Source organism: Lynx canadensis, chromosome D1 (genome assembly GCF_007474595.2).
Source record: "Lynx canadensis isolate LIC74 chromosome D1, mLynCan4.pri.v2, whole genome shotgun sequence".
Classification (NCBI taxonomy): Eukaryota; Metazoa; Chordata; class Mammalia; order Carnivora; family Felidae; genus Lynx; species Lynx canadensis.
The window spans coordinates 115,129,494-115,145,559 of NC_044312.2; the positions used below are offsets into that span (position 1 = coordinate 115,129,494).

Consider the following 16,066-nt stretch of genomic DNA (forward strand, 5'->3'; position numbering starts at 1 on the left):
GGGTAAAGGGAGAAGGGTCGGGCTGGCCGCTGGGCAGGTCAGAACAGCCCAGGCAAGAACTGGAACCAAGTGCACAAAGTTCACCATCAGCTCAGCGGGAGCCGCACGCCAGACCCCAGCACTCAAGTCCACAGTGGACGTGGAAGACGTACGTTGCGCACCCCTCCTGACCCTTCCAGTGTGCCCTGCCCCATCTGTCTGTGCAACTTCTCTCCGTGTTCACTCTGCATTCGCTGGAAGCCACCACCAGGCCCCTCTGCCGCCCACCCACGTGGAAGCCTGGTTAAGCCTCTGGCCCTGCAGGATGAAGCCACGTGCTTTGGAGACCCTCCTCTGTCTCACTTCCGTGGCAAGGCCCACACACCCACTCCTGCCCCCCTCACCCATCATCATTACCTACCACCTGTCTCTCTCCCAAACGTCTTTTCCTCCACTTGGAGCCCCGTTCCTTCTGGCTGCACTGTTTTCTAGAGGCTGGCTCCAACTCCAAGACCAGGCTGTACCCCTATCCCCAGCTTTCCCCCACATTCCCCAAGCCCTGGTGCCCCCCCATTTCCTGTCCCTGAGTCCTCTGTTGCCTGTGTCCCGACTGTCCCCCAACCCACACAGCCTGCGCCTTCCACTGCCTCCGTCCCTACACACCCTGGTCCCCACCCCCGCGTAACCACGTCCACATCCTCCAGGGCTCTGTGTCTCCCCTACGCCGCACTTCTACACTTCCCGCGTCCCCCTGACTCTGCAGCCCGTCCCTCGAGCAACCCCAGTCCTCGGTCCTCTGCATGTCCCCTGCCTCTATGCCCGCCCCCGTCCCCACCCACCAACACCCCTGCCCCCGGCCTCTGCACCTCCCCATCCCCCGTCCCTGCTTCCCGCGTCCTTCGCACCACATTGTCCCTTGGACACCGCCTGACCTCTGTCCCGTGTCCCCGCGTCCTTCGCGCACCCCCCCCCGGACCCTCGTTCCCCTGTCCCCCGCACCTCCCCGTCCTCCGTGAACCCCTCCCGGGGCCCCGTCCCCGGGCCTCCGCACCTCCGGCCCCCCGCGCCCGGGAGCTGCGCGGGCCGGCGCGCCCAGGTGGATGCGCGCGCGTTGCGTGGAGACGGGCGGCGGGCACACCCTAACCCGCCGGCCCCGCCCCCCGCGCCGCCGATTGGCTCCCCGCGGGCCGGCCGGGCCCCGGTTGGCTCGCGCCGCGCGGCCGCCGGGTCCGTTTCACGGTGGGTAGCACCGCAGCGTGGATGCTGCTGGGTCCCGCCGCGGCCCCCAGGAGCGTGGAGCCCGAGCGGCCGGGCGGGGCCGGGCGGGGGCACCGCCGGGAGCCGCTCCGCCGCCCACCCCGGGCCCGCGGCCGGGGGGCGGGGGGCAGCCTGGGGTCGCGGCCGCTCGGTGTGGCCGCGGGCGGCGGACAAAGGGCCATGCGGGGCCGGGGGCCGCGGCGCGGGGCGCGCGGGAACCGGGGGCCGCAGCGGTGTCGCTGAGCGCGGCCCGAGGCGGGGCGGGGCCGGGCGCGATGCCGTGGTTCCCGGTGAAGAAGATCCGCAAACAGATCAAGCTGCTGCTGCTGCTGGTGCTGGTCACCTGCGCCGCGTGGCTCACGTACGTGCACCTGAGCCTGGTGCGCCAGGGCCGCGCGCTGCGCCAGCGCCTGGGCTACGGGCGAGGTACGGGGGCGCGTCCGGGGGCGGGGGGCGGGGGCACCCCGAGGAGCGCTGGGGGGCCGGGCCTCCGCACCGCGCCCGGAGACCCCGGCCGCCCGCCCTTCCCGGCTCTGCGGTATTTGGGCAGGGGGCGCGGTTCGGCCGGGCCCGGAGCCCAATGACGTCAGCAGTGACGCCCGCGACCCTCTTGGGGAGCGTCCCCGAACCTGGGCCGACTCCGGGATGTGACCTGGAGCCAGCAGTGACGGGGTGAACAGCGGGCTCTCAGGGAGATCGCCCGCAGGCCCTGCAGGCTGGGCTTTTCAGGAAGGCCTCGCACCCCCACCGCTTGTCTCCTCAGTTTACCCGTCTGCTGGGGGAGAGAGGAGGGAGGGGTCCAGCCTCCCCTCGGGGTGGGGGTCGGGGAGGGTTTGGAGGGAGCTGACTGGTGCAGTTGGAAGGCTTCCTGAGGGGTGCCCTAACTAACCCTGTGACAAGGGGCAGGCTTTTGGGGTGGGGGTGGGGGTGGGGGTGGGGAAGCACAGTGATGGGGGTCCAGCCTGGGGACCCCTGAACTGCCTGGAGTAAACTTTCCCAGGCTCCTCCAGCTCACACTCCGGTGAAGACAATAAACCCACAAAGCAAATCAGTTCCTGGTGAGTGTGGTGCGAAAGAGCCAGGGCAGGGGGGTCTGGATGGCCCCTTGAAGGTGGTGCTGCCCGCCCACGACATCTGGGGGGAGAGTGTGCCTGGCAGGAGGGATGAGCCTGTGACAACCTGGTGGGAAGGGGAGAAGCAGGGAGCCTGGAACCTGGGGAAGGGGGAGGGCTTGGGAGAGAGGGAGGCACCTCAGGGCACGAGTAACCCCCCCCCCCCCCCCACACACACCTTAAACCTCCCAGCAGAGGCCAGAGCAGAAGCCTCCTCTGCCCAGGCAGGGAAGCTCCCAGCCGGGCTGCCCCTACCCCTTCTTAGGAAGTGTGGTGCTGGGTGCCCTTAGGGTGAGAGGTCAGGGGCGTGGGTCCCGCTTCCTCACCCTCTTCCTAACAGTGACTTTGGCCCACGGCACCCAGGGCCACTCCACTGAGGGCCTCCCTGCTCGGTTCCCTTCTGCCTCCTTTCCATGTGCCTGGACACCTGGCTCCACAGACCTCCCAGGCCAGGGGTGTGGAGCTTGTCCCAACCCCCCAGAGTCTACACCCCTCACAGCCACCACACCCATGAGGGGTCCCCAGCACAGCTCAGTCCCTAAAAGAAGCCCCCCTCCCCCAGCTATCAGCAAATAAGGCAGGATCCCAGATCGTGACCCAGTGACACAGAAGAAAACCCACCCCCCCTCCCCAGCCACCTCTGTGGCTTTCTGAGCAACCGCAGTCTTCACCAACTGACTTCCTGAGTAGCTGGGGAGTCTAGCTCAGCAACTGGGAGGGAGTAGAAGTGTGGGAACCCCATTTCCGAGGGCCTCTCTGCTCTCAGCTGGACCGGCAGACTGCCCTTACGACTCCTGGGTGAGCAGGAGCTGTTCAGCGTCCTGGAAGGTCAAACTCTCATGGGGCACCTTCCAGGAAAGCCCCAGCCCATGGGTCCTGGCTCTGGGCTGCAGCCTCTTCGCCCAGCCACCTGGGCTCCCACCAGGGTAAGGCTGGTGAGAAGCGGAGCAGCTGGACACGCCCGAGGACTTTTTGACTGTTGGGTCAGTGCTGTCTTCACTTCCAGCTGGGGAGGCAGCACTGGAGCGGGACAGGGGGTCTACCTTCCTGGTGTCCTGCAGGATACCCATGTGGCAGGAGCCCTCTGGGGATCTCACTGTGCTGGACAGTGGTGGAAGCCTGGGCTGGGACCCCACCACAGAAGGCTCCTGGTACCCATGGACTTAGCTTGGTGGGCAGGGAGCATAGGGCCAGGCTGGGGGGATTTGGCCAGGAGCCTCTTAGGGGCTCACCTCCCAGCTGGACAGAGGACAGTGGGGGAGGAACTCAGAAGAAGGAGCAGGCGGGCAAGTACCACAGGGGTCCTACAGGCAGGAAACTAAGGTCAGCTCCCCTCCCCCGGAGAAGGGACTCAGGCCAATTGTGTCCACACAGGAATCTGTGGGTCTGGATTGAAGGATGGGCATGAATGTCGAAATTCCGGCTTGCCCTGGAGCAGAGGGGGTGCTCCTGGATTGGGTATCCCTGGCTGGGAGCACGGGGCTGGGGGCAGAGGTGGGATATAATAAAGCCTCCCAGAAGAGCCTTGAGTCCCAAGGTGTGGCACACCCCTCCCCCCAGAGGACAGGGTGGGATGTTCAGGTCCACAGCTTAGGCAAGAAGCCTGGGAATTTGAGGGAGTTAGGGGCATGGGGATGGTCGGCCCTAGGATAGGGGTTGTGTATAAGGGTGCCAAGCTCTGGAGAGAGCCACAGACAGACCTAGGAGGGGTTCCTCGGGGTCACAGTCGCTGGAGCCATGTTGGCTCCCGGCCCCCCAGCAGCCAGACCAGCATGTCTGTTCCTCTTCTGTCCAGGCTGGTGCCAGGACTCCTCTGGTCCTGAACCCCTCTCAAGGCCAGCAGGTGGCACATGTGCCGTGAGCAGGGGCTGGCTTAGCCTGAAGACAAAAGCACCAGCTTTCCAATAACAAGCGCTAGCACTGACCCTTAGCACGCAGTTCTGATGAGGGAGGGAGACACGGAACCCTCAGGACGAGGGAAAAGTGCTGAGGGCACAGTGCAGTAGTCCTGGGGGCCTTCCCGGAGGCAGGGCCGCGGTGAGGATGGCCAGACAAGTGTGTATGTATATGCATTAGCACACGCACACACATGACTCTGCTCCCTGGTACCAGTCAGGGGCTAGGAAAAGCCAGGTGGAGGGCTTGAGAGGGGGCCGCCCACCCCAGAGGCGGAATGTGGAAGAAGGACCCAGAGAGCAACTGCACAGCCACAGGTGGGGCCCTGGGCAGCACGGGGAGCAGACTGAAGTGCGAAGGCTTCAGCAGGAGACACTGCTGTCCCCACCTGACCCCCAGCGGCAGGGGCCGCCTCGGAGAGAGCCTGGGCCCCAGTCATGCCCCACGTGCCGCCCACAGATGGCGAGAAGCTGAGCGGTGTGACGGAGGGCAGGGGCGTCCGCGCTGCGCTGTCCACACAGAGGGCGGAGGACTCCAGCGAGAGTCGGGAGGAGGAGCAGGTGGTGAGCAGGGCTGTGGGGAAGAACACGTGTGTGCGGCACACACACATCCCTGAGGCCACTAGTGTGCCAGTGGCCTCGGGACCTGTGGGCTGGGTGGATGGAGGACGCGGGTGCAGGCACGGAGCACGGCCCAGCCTGCAGTTCACGTCCGGCGGGCATGGGTGTGCGCGAGCGTGCTGGCCAGTGCTTGCCTGGGCAGGTGTGGTGAGGGTCCTCTGGGTGTGTGTGGTTGGGGTACCACGGGTTCGGGATTTTATGGCTGGATGTGTGCAGGGGAGTCCTTGTGAGGTGTGTCCCGCTGTGTGTGTGGGGTGGGGGTGGGGGGTGACCCCTCCCTGTCTTCCCATTGCTGTTTTGACCCTGGTGCCTTTTCTGTCCTGTAGCCGGAAGGACGGGACCCAAACATGCTGTTTCCTGTGGGGGCTGGAAAACCACCCCCTCTGAACCTCACCCATCAGGTTCCCCCTTGGTGGGAAGAGGTGAGCTCTGCTTGGCTTGTGATGAGCTTCAGGGGAGGGCGGGGGGGGGGGGGCTGTGCAGAAGGTAAGGCCCACCTCCCGCCCCCCAGTACAAGGGGCAGGTGAACCTGCATGTGTTTGAGGACTGGTGCGGAGGCGCCGTGGGCCATCTGAGGAGGAACCTGCACTTCCCGCTGTTTCCGCACGTGAGTGCCAGTGGTAGGGAGCTGGCAGGGGGTGGGGGGCAGGGCAGGACAGGGAAAGGCTTTGACGTCAGAGGCCACTGTCCCCCCAGACTCGCACCACCGTGAAGAAGTTGGCTGTGTCCCCCAAGTGGAAGAACTACGGACTACGGATTTTCGGCTTCATCCACCCGGCGAGAGATGGTGCGGGGGTGGGGATGTGCCAGGGAGGGGGCAGCAGGAAGGGCCCCACACCACCCCCCTGAGCCCCTGTCCTGTGGCCTAGGAGACGTCCAGTTCTCTGTGGCTTCGGATGACAACTCTGAGTTCTGGCTGAGCCCAAATGAGAGCCCGGCGGGTGCCCAGCTGGTGGCCTTTGTGGGCAAGGTACCCTTAACCCCACAGCCCTCCCACCCCAGCCCCTCCACCCACACCCCTATCTGTCTTCACTGGGCCTCCTCCGCCTCCGTCACCTGTCTCCTCCAGCTTCTGAGGGACGGGGACTGGATGAGGCTGGTGCCCCCAAGGAGAGGGTGAACCCCCCCACCCTTCTGTATCGCTTCCCAGACTGGCTCAGAGTGGACAGCACCTGGGGAATTCACCAAGTTCAGCTCGCAGGTGTCCAAGCCCAAGCGGTGAGTGACTGGGAGCGTGTGTGCACCGGGGTGTATTGGGGGGCGGGGGGGAACATGCACCAGCACACAGGAAACCACTGCACCTGTACTGTCGTGGCCACACTGCCATCGCCCCGAGGGACCGCCCCTGAGCACCCCACCTTTTCTGGGGTTTCTGTTTGGGGCTCCTGGAGCATGGTAGGAGCATGTCCCCCTGACCGCTTATGTCCCCAGGCTCATGGCCTCCCGGAGGTACTACTTTGAGCTGCTGCACAAGCAGGACGACCGAGGCTCAGACCACGTGGAAGTGGGCGTGAGTGTGGCCTGCCATCCGTGGGCTTCTGGAGAATCCACGTCCCTTCCCCTGCTCTCTCTGCTCCCAACACTCCCTGCAGGACAATGGTGTGGGTCCTGCCCCCTCACCCCAGGAGTTCCCATCTAGTTAGCAAAGCAGACACTCAGGGACGGGGGGGTCCAAGATCAACTCTGCCCAGGGAGGCTACATGGAGAAGTGGTGCTTGAGTAGAGTCTTGAGAGATGAGACATTCGTAGGGAGATCCAGTGAGGAGAGAATTGGGGTGCCTCAGGTGAACTCCAGATCTCAAGAACAGCAGAGTTCTTCCAGAACCCTAGAGGATCCAGTGGCCAGGCAGGGCCTGCAACGCGAACCCTGGACAGCCCAAAGCAACTGGGTTTGCATTTCAGGAAAAACCCTTTGGCCACTGCTGCAGAGAGCCTGTGCGGGGGCGGATCGTTTAGACATGGTCCCTGAAGCAGGGAGGTGGGGCCTGAGCCTGGCTAGGGGAGATGGGGCATTTGTCGACTGTGTGTGCTAGGCATCAACCCAGCTCAGCTAGCAGGGAGTCCAGGCTGGAAACGCAGGCTTGGGGTGATCTTATGGAAGCCAAGGGGGTGCCCAGGAGACCCAGAATGAGCTAGGAAGGGAGAGGGCCTGGAACAGCTCCCAGGAACCCCAGCTTGAGGGAGGGAGGAACCGAGTCTGCAAAGGAGGAGACTGAGAAGGAGCTGCCACAGGAATGGGGAAACGGGGAGGGTGAGGTCCAGTGAGGCGAGGGGTAGGGGCCTCTAGAAGGCTAGCTGTGACCGCCAGGAAGGCGATGGCTGCAGCATGGGGAAGGAGGCGGTGGCAAAGCCATAACCAGCGGGCAAGGAAGTGCTTAGGGTGTCAGGAAAGGCCTGGAGGGAGCATGGGAGGGGGGTGTCCCATCCACCAAGAACCCCTCTGCCATCCAACCTCCAAGCTTCCTGTGCCCTCGAAGGGGCTGTCCCCACCTGCTCCCCATGCCCACGTTCAGAAAAGACCCGTTCCTCTCCAGCTCCAGGACCACAGAGCTTTGGTCCTGACCGCTCTCTCCCTTCCCTAGTGGCGAGCCTTCCTGCCAGGCCTGAAGTTTGAGGTCATAGGCTCTGCTCACATCTCCCTGTACACAGGTGTGGAGCCCAGTGCCTCTTTGGGGAGGGGGGTGGGCTCCTGATCTGCGGTCTCTTTGGGGTGGTCTCTGGATGTGGGTGGGGAGGGGTGAGGAGTGGTCCTTGGGTACTCCTGAGGACCCCACACATTCCTCTGTCCCCAGATGAATCGTCCCTGAAGATGGACCACGTGGCCCATGTCCCCCAGTCTCCAGCCAGCCACGTGGGGGGGCGCCTGCCACAGGAGGAGCCCAGAGCTGACATGCTGCGCCCAGACCCCCGAGACACCTTCTTCCTCAGTGAGAGGGGACCGTGGAGGGGGGGAGGGGGGGGCAGGGATACCCAGCCTGCCACTCTGTGACCACTCCTCCCACAGCACCTCGGGTGGAGCCTTCGAGTCTGGAGAACGTGCTGGAGCCCTGCACCTACGCCCCCACCTATGTTGTCAAGGACTTTCCAATCGCGAGATACCAGGGGCTGCAGTTTGTAAGTGCCCCTCACCAAGACCTTCCCTGAGGCCCCGGCCTCCCGCCCAGGGTCCCCTGAGCCCTCTGCCCCGCCCACAGGTGTACCTGTCCTTTGTCTACCCCAATGACCACACGCGCCTCACGCACATGGAGACGGAAAACAAGTGCTTCTACCGAGAGTCGCCGCTGTACTTGGAGAGGTGGGTGGGGCAGGCAAGGGATGGGGTGGGGGGGGGGCCAGCGGCCGGTAGGGGGGGGTCCTCTCTGATGCCCCTCACCGCCCCAGGTTTGGGTTCTATAAATACATGAAGATGGACAGGGAGGAGGGAGAGGAAGACGAGGAGGAAGAGGTGCAGCGCCGAGCCTTCCTCTTTCTCAACCCGGATGGTGAGTACCGCCCCCCGCGCGCGCGCCCCCCAGCCTGTGCCCACCTGGGCGTGGAGTGACCCCCGCGCGCCCCCCAGCATGTGCCCACCTGGGCGTGGAGTGCGCCCCCCCAGCCTGTGCCCACCTGGGCTGCTTCCCGCAGACTTCCTGGACGATGAGGAAGAGGGGGAGCTGCTAGACAGCCTGGAGCCCACGGAGGCGTCCCCCCTGCAGAGCCGCCACCACCTCCCCCTGCCCGCGGCCCCCACAGCGCCCGGAGCCACGCCCGCCCCGCCGGTGCCTCCCAGCCCCGGAGACCTGCCCACCACCCGGCGCTCCCGGGCGCTGAGCTGGGCCGCCCGGGCCGCGCGCCCCCTGCCCCTCTTCTTGGGCCGCGCCCTGCGCCCCCGAGCTGCGGCTCAGCAGCAGCCCCCGAAGGTGTATGTGACGCGGGTGCGGCCGGGACTGCGGGCGCCTCTCGGCCCACGCGGCCCACCCTGGCCGCCCTTCCCCGGAGTCTTCCTCCGCCCCAGACCTCTTCCCCGGGTGCAGCTGCGGGCGCCCCCACGACCGCCGCGGTCTCGAGGCCGCAGGACCGGTGGTTCCCCGGGCGCAGAGCTGAGGCCCCCGGCCCGGGCGCAGGCCACCCAGGGGAGCCTGGAGGGCCAGCCGCGCTTGCTGGGACTCCCAGCTCCGACCGCGGCCGCGAACCTGTCGTCGGAAGCTCAGCCCGTGACCTCCTTCCTGAGCTTGTCCCAAGTGTCCAGGGCGCAGCTGCCTGCAGCGGGCGACGAGGAGGAGGCAGACGATGACGACGACGGGGCGCGGGGCGAAGATGAGGACAGCGAGGAGGCCGCGGGAGCCCCCCGAGGCCGCTGGCGCGAGGACGCCATTGACTGGCAGCGCACGTTCAGCGTGGGCGCCGTGGATTTCGAGCAGCTACGCTCCGACTGGAACGACCTGCGCTGCAACGTGTCGGGGAACCTGCAGCTGCCCGAGGCCGAGGCCGTGGACGTGGTGGCCCAGTACATGGAGCGGCTCAACGCGCGCCACGGCGGGTGCGTCCGGAGTGTGCGCGTGGGAGGGGAGGCCCTAGAGGGCGTGCGCCTGGGAAGGGGAGGACCTGGGGGATGGTGAATGTTGGGGGGGGGGCATATGGGAGGGGAGGCCCTGGAGGGGGTGCCTGTGAAGGGGAAGCCCTGGGAGGTGCGTATGGGAGGGGAGGCCCTGGGAGGATGTGCGCCTGGGAAGGGGAGGCCCTGGGGGGGTGAGTGTGGGAGGGGAGGCCCTGGGGAGGGTGCGTGTGGGAGGGGAGGGGCGGGGGGGGGGGGGGGGGAGTGGGAGGGGAGGCCCTGGGGAATGCGTATAGGAGGAGAGGAGGGGGGAAGGGGGCGTTCCTGGGAAGGAGAGGACCTGGGGGGTGAGTATGGGAGGGTCGAGGGGTCATGTAGGAGGGGAGGCCCTGGAGGAGGTGAATGTGGGAGGGGAGGCCCTGGGTGGGGGGGTGCGCCTGGGAAGGGGAGGACCTGGGTGGGGGGGAGCCTGGGAAGGGGAAGCCCTGGGAGGTGCTTGTGGGAGGGGAGGCCCTGGGAGGAAATGCGCCTGGGAAAGGGCGGAGGGGAGGAGGGGGGTACCTGGAGGGAGAGGACCTGGGGGGTGAGTGTGGGAGGGTGTGGGGGGGTCATGTAGGAGGGGAGGCCCTGGAGGAGGTGAGTGTGGGAGGGGAGGCCCTGGGGGGGTGCGTGGGAGGGAGGCCCTGGGAAGTGTGTGCCTGGGAAGGGGAAGTCCTGGCCTCTGTGGAACCTTCAGACCTTCCCAGGGTTTAACAGGGTGCTGGTCTGGGCATGGCACACGGACCTCCAAGGGAAGAGCTGTCTCTCCCTGTCTCTTCCCTGTCTCCTGGGGCTTCTTAGTGTCCAGGGTTCCTGTTCAGTGTTAGAAGCCTCACCTCCTCACAGGCACCCAGGTGGGCTCCCTTGTCCTGAACCTCCAAACCCACCCTGTCACCTTGGGCCTGAACCCAAGAATGAATCTGAACCAGCCAGGGCTCTCCTCCAAGTAGAGACCCAAAGGTCAGGCTGAGAGTGCCTGGACCCCTCCTCGTCTTCTGGTACAGGGCTCCTGGGTCTTCCCAGAGGGTCTTTCTCCAGCTCAGGGGAGCGCAGGGCTCCTGTCCCATTGCTGCCTCTGATCCCCGCCCCCACCCCCCAGGAATCCAGGCCTGTCACCACCCCCATATGTAGGCTAGCGGGGCAGAGAATGGGAGGCCCCAAAGTTGGCCCCAAAGGAGACACTGGTGGGTTCTGTGAGCCTTAAAAGAGGAGTAGAACCAGTGCAGACAGCACTGGTAGGCAAAGGCACTGGGGCAGGAGGCCAGGGGCCCGGTGTGCAGAGGACGGAGAAGGGGCCATCGTGGGCCTCGAGCAACCTGCTCAGGACTCATTTTTCTTGCAGACCGTACCAGGTTTTGAGCAAGACAGGGGCCGACCTGTTGGGGTTGCAGACAGGCCTGTTGCTGCCTTGGAGGGGCGTGGACAGGATGGGAGCCCACAGGGGCCATGACTGCCTGGCTTGTGCCAGGGCAGTGAAGAGATGGTGTGGGAAGGGCAGGGATTTGATTCTAGGTGGCTGAGTTCTTGGCTCAAAGCTTCGTGAGAGTAGGGTGTGGGTGGGCCTAGGGACTGAGAGTTCAGAAAGACCCAGAGTGTTTGGGGCAGAAAGTCCCTGACGCTCGGGGAGAGCACAGTGGGAATGGCGGGGTTTGCAGGGAGGAGTGGGGACTCCTTGGGGGTCACACAGGTAGGCTCCCATGGTCAGGGGGCTGCAAAGGGAGGCCATTTGGAGAAAGGAAGAAGCCACTGTAGTCAAGGGCAAGGTCCCGTTTTCCCGGGATGAGAAGCCTCTGCTTGGTAGCAGAGTGGAGGACGAAGGCGCTCAGCAGGGCCAGGAGGGAAGGGGCAGAAGAGGCTCAGGGCGGCCCAGCGGCATCTTCCCCTGGGTCAGGACCGCCCCGGGGCTGGTGCCGGAAGAGGCAAAGGGAGGCTTATCTGAGGGGCCTCGGAAAGAGCCGGGGAGGATTGGGGCAAGCTTGCAGACTGGATACCCCGGAGAAAAGAGCCAGTGCGGGAGGAAGTGGGCTCACTCAGCACGCGGGGACATTGAAGGCAAGCCGAGCCGGCTTAAGGCCCTAGAATGGCAGTGTAAGACCAGCGAACCTCGCCCTGTGGACAGTGGGTGGCGCCGTCATAAAGGTCACTGCGCATGCGTGAGCGGTGACGCGAAGACCACAGAGGAGGCTGCCCTAGGGAGGGGAGGCACGAAATGGGCGCCCGCCCTCTCGGAGCTCCCCGGCAGGACGCGGCGTGGGCGGGGTACGGCAGCCTGGGACACGAGGGAACTCACGGCAGCTGCCCCAGCCCCTCTTCTGAGTGGCCGCCTGGTTTCTGGGGCTGGGGGCGACCCGCAGGGACACTCGGGGGCGAAGGGGGCAGGGAAGAGGGAGGGCCGCAAGCGCGGAGCCCAAGCGTGCCGACCCAGCCCCCGCTTCCCAGGCGCTACGCGCTTCTGCGCATCGTGAACGTGGAGAAGCGCCGGGACTCCGCGCGCGGAAGCCGCTTCCTGCTGGAGTTGGAGCTGCAGGAGCGCGGGGGCGGCCGCCTGCGCCTGTCAGAGTACGTCTTCCTGCGACTGCCCGGAGCCCACGCGGGAGGCGCCGACGCCGACGGAGAGAGCCCGGAGCCCGCTCCCGCCGCCCCCACGCGCCCCGACGGCCGCCCCGAGCTCTGCCGGCCGCTGCGCCTGGCCTGGCGCCAGGATGTGATGGTACACTTCATCGTGCCAGGTGCGCGGGACCGCCTCGGGCCCGGGCACCTGGGACGTGGGCTGGGCTTCCCCGAGCCCCCGCGGCCAGTGGGAGCGCCGCTGGCCGTGCACCGGGTCCCGCGGAGTCAGGTCGGGGTGGGCTCAGCGGCACCACCTTCCTCCAGTGAAGAACCAGGCGCGCTGGGTGGCCCAGTTCCTGGCGGACATGGCCGCGCTGCACGCCCGCACGGGGGACTCGCACTTCAGCATCACCCTGGTGGACTTTGAGAGCGAGGACATGGACGTCGAGCAGGCGCTGCGCTCTGCCCGGCTGCCCCGGTAACAGCGCCCCCGCCAGGGACGGCCGAGCGCGTCTTGCCTCCCCCGCCCCTTCGGGGACGCGGGTTTTCTAGCCCCGGCCCGCAGGGGTCAGGGCCTGTGACCTCCCGCCCCCCCCCCCCCCCCCCCCCCGCTCTCCTCCCCACCTCCCGCAGGTACCAGTACTTGAGGCGAACTGGAAACTTTGAGCGCTCGGCGGGCTTGCAGGCTGGAGTGGACGCAGTGGAGGTGCGTGGGAGGGTTGGGAGAGCAGGGACAGCCCGTCCAGACCACCAAGGAAGGAACTCCGCTGGGGGAGCGGAGGGGCGTGCTCAGGCCTCCCCGTGACCTCGGCCTCCAGGATGCCAGCAGCATCGTTTTCCTCTGTGATCTGCACATCCACTTCCCGCCCAACATCCTGGACGGCATCCGCAAACACTGTGTGGAGGGCAAACTGGCCTTTGCGCCCGTGGTCATGCGCCTGGGCTGTGGGAGCTCGCCGGGGGACCCGCACGGTAATGCCCTGGATGCCCCCCCCCCCATGCCCCAATAACACTGGGAGTTCCACCAACGGCAGGGTGAGGCCCAGGCCCCTGGGGGCCTCTCCTAACCCCGGAGGTGGGCCTGGGGATCCATCAATGCCCCGCCTATTGCCTAGGACCCCAGAGCCTCCAGGGTCATGCCTGGGAACCTCCTCCAGCACCCCAGTCGTGTGCAGGGCCGCAGGTTATGACCCCACACAGAAGAGTGACCCTTGACGCCCCTCTAAGGATGGGACCCTGCAGCAGACCCCCTCTGGAGGCTGGGGAGGAAGGCTTGCAGGTTCTGGTGTCTGAAGGGCACCTCCCTACCCAGGCTACTGGGAGGTGAATGGCTTCGGCCTCTTCGGGATCTACAAGTCAGACTTCGACCGCGTCGGGGGCATGAACACTGAGGAGTTCCGGGACCAGTGGGGGGGCGAGGACTGGGAGCTCCTGGACAGGTGACTGCCCCCCATCTCGGGGACTGAGGATACCTCCTCTGAGCGGGGAGGGTACCCCAGGGTCCTCACGTGCTGCAGGGACTTCCGCTTCGTATCCCAGGATCTGTGACCCCACCCCACCCCACACCTCTTCCTATCTCTAGGGTTCTGCAGACTCGGGAACAGCCTTGCAACAAATTCTGTCCCCAGATCCTATAGGCCCAGTGGTGGCCCTGAGTCCCCATCTCCCACCGGGGTCCCACAGTAGTGGAAGGCCTGACACCCCTAGCCCTTGGGCCAGGGTCCTGAGCACTTCCATGCTGCCCTGCCCCCAGGCTCCGGAAGAACCAGGGCAGCCACAACTATCCCCCTACCACCCAGATCCTATAGGCACCCCTCTCCGGGGTCCTGACACCCCCTTTCCACCCAGGGTCCTGCAGGCAGGGCTGGAGGTGGAGCGACTCCGAGTGCGGAATTTCTACCACCACTACCACTCCAAGCGGGGAATGTGGGGCGCACGTGGCCGGAAGGGCTCCCGCACCGAGGGATCCTGAAGACCAGGCCACCCCCTCCCGGCCCCTGGCCCCCGTCCCCTGGTGGGGGCTGGAGGCCGGGCCCTGAGCCTGGTCCCTGGGAACCCCGGCAAGGCTTATCGCAGGGGAATGGCCACCACCTGTGCCTGGCCCAGCGAGGCCACCGCCCCCTTTGTGCCCCTCCCCAGAGAGGCAGCCTTCACAGCTGGTTGGGGCCCGGGCTTGGTCTCCACACTCTGCGCGATGATTTCTGTGAAATTTTGCTGTAGCGATGACGTTGTTTTCAGGATTTCCGAGAGTTCTGTCTGTTCCGTTTTTTATTCAGAATGAAATGAAATATTTTTTTTAGTTCTGACTTGTCCTCTGCCTGGTTCTCTTGGGAGGGCAGAGATAAGCCTCAGTGACTGCCAGGAGCCCTGCCCTCACGGACACTCTCTCTGCCCCTGAGGCCCCTTCCTGTCCCACAGCAGCAGCGGCTACCGACCCCACCCTCTCCCGAGACCACTCTCTTCCTGCCCTCTCCTCTTGACCTTCAGAGGTGGGACCTGGAGGTGAAAGGGCTTCGGGCCTCTTTCCTGCTGCTCGGTGCCCGTGGAGTCATGTGGCCACCAGTGACAGACACGGGGCAGGGCCTGCACAGCTTTGAGAAAAGAACGTTCGGTCGTTTCACTCCTTTTGAAAACAGAACTTGGATGTTAGCCCTACCCGGTCTTCCTAGAAGGTCAAGGTGAGCTCGGCACCCGTTCTGTGGCCACGTTGGGAGTGGCACTCGGCTGAGCTGCCAGAGGCAGAAAACCCAACTCAAGCTGGTTTACGCCATGATGGGGGTGGGGGGGGGTGATTATTTTACTTCTGTTCGTGTCAGTGGAAGTTCAGGGTCGGGAGCACACTAGGAGAGTGCTGACCCAGAGGCTGGATGACGCTGTCAAGGCCCAGCCCCTCCCTGGGGGTCCCAGTGCTCTGCCTGGTACTAAGCAGCTGCCTATATGAGGTCCTTGTGGCTGCCGTGACAGATTTCCAGAAACACAGAATGTATGACCTCCATGTTCTGTAGGTCAGAAGCCCAAAAACAAGGTTTCTGTGGCCCGATCTGGAGGCTTTAAAAATTTTTAACATTTATTTATTTTTGAGACAGAGAGAGCATGAACAGGGGAGGGTCAGAGAGAGGGAGACACAGAATCTGAAACAGGCTCCCGGCTGAGCTGTCAGCCCAGAGCCCGATGCGGGGCTCGAACCCACGGACCGCGAGATCATGACCTGAGCCGAAGTCGGCCGCTTAACCGACTGAGCCACCCAGGCGCCCCTGGAGGCTTTAGAAATGACTCTGCTTTGTCCTGTCCCCACTTTTAGAGGCCACTTGAGTTCCTTGGCTCAGGGCTGCTGCTTATGTCAAAGCCAGCAGCTTAGCATCTTCAGAGCCCTCCCTTCCTGTGTCTGTCACCTCTGCTTGCATCATCACATCTCTCTGGCCCTCCTGCCTCCCTCTTGTAAGGACATGTGTGGTTACACTGCTCCCCTCCATTATTCCCGGATAATCTCCCCATCTCCACCAACATTCTTTACGTAATCACATCTGCAAAGTTCTTTTTGCCATGTCAGTTGACAGCCACAGGTTCCGGGGTTAGGGCCTGGATTCTTTGGGGCCATGATTCTCTGTACCTCCTCACTGACATTCCGTGGGAAGGCGGTACATGCACCCAGCAGCCCAAATAACTCTTGTGAGATTGACCCAAGTTGTCTCCTTAGGTCATACCTCACCATGAACGTGGGGCAGCAGGAAAGATTCCAATGAAAGAAGAACCAGATGGATACCGCCATCTGGCCCTAAGAAGACTCTAGAAATGACCCTGCTGGAAGGGACATTGACCACTGCCACTGCTGACCAGAGTAGCCAGCAGATGTGTGTAGACACCAAGTCCCACGTAACAACGTGGGCCTCACAAGTCCTGCGGGTCCACGGAGCACAAGTGCCTATGGGGCAGAGGACACCACCACGCTGCCACATACCTGCTCAGAAGCTACCAGATGCCTTTAGCTCACACTGCCCACTTCTCCCCAAGTATCTAGTTCAAGTATCTAGTGAGTGGGAATTTTCTCCACTCACAGATATTTCATAACAAGAAAAAAA

The 16,066-nt window shown here is 64.7% G+C and overlaps 1 protein-coding gene across 1 annotated transcript; it reads left to right on the forward strand.

Moving 5' to 3' along the window:
* The first annotated feature begins 1,511 nt into the window (after window positions 1–1,511).
* On the forward strand, window positions 1,512–14,414 carry B4GALNT4 (beta-1,4-N-acetyl-galactosaminyltransferase 4). Its single transcript, XM_030333239.1, has 20 exons — window positions 1,512–1,662; window positions 4,704–4,807; window positions 5,191–5,286; window positions 5,376–5,471; window positions 5,561–5,651; window positions 5,734–5,834; window positions 6,015–6,082; window positions 6,296–6,374; window positions 7,447–7,513; window positions 7,657–7,791; window positions 7,869–7,978; window positions 8,059–8,159; window positions 8,246–8,346; window positions 8,489–9,383; window positions 11,877–12,166; window positions 12,312–12,465; window positions 12,621–12,693; window positions 12,806–12,959; window positions 13,300–13,426; window positions 13,836–14,414. Exons 1-20 carry the CDS (start codon window positions 1,512–1,514, stop codon window positions 13,957–13,959), a joined length of 3,117 nt encoding a protein of 1,038 aa, XP_030189099.1. The 3' UTR covers window positions 13,960–14,414.
* The last annotated feature ends 1,652 nt before the right edge of the window (window positions 14,415–16,066 follow it).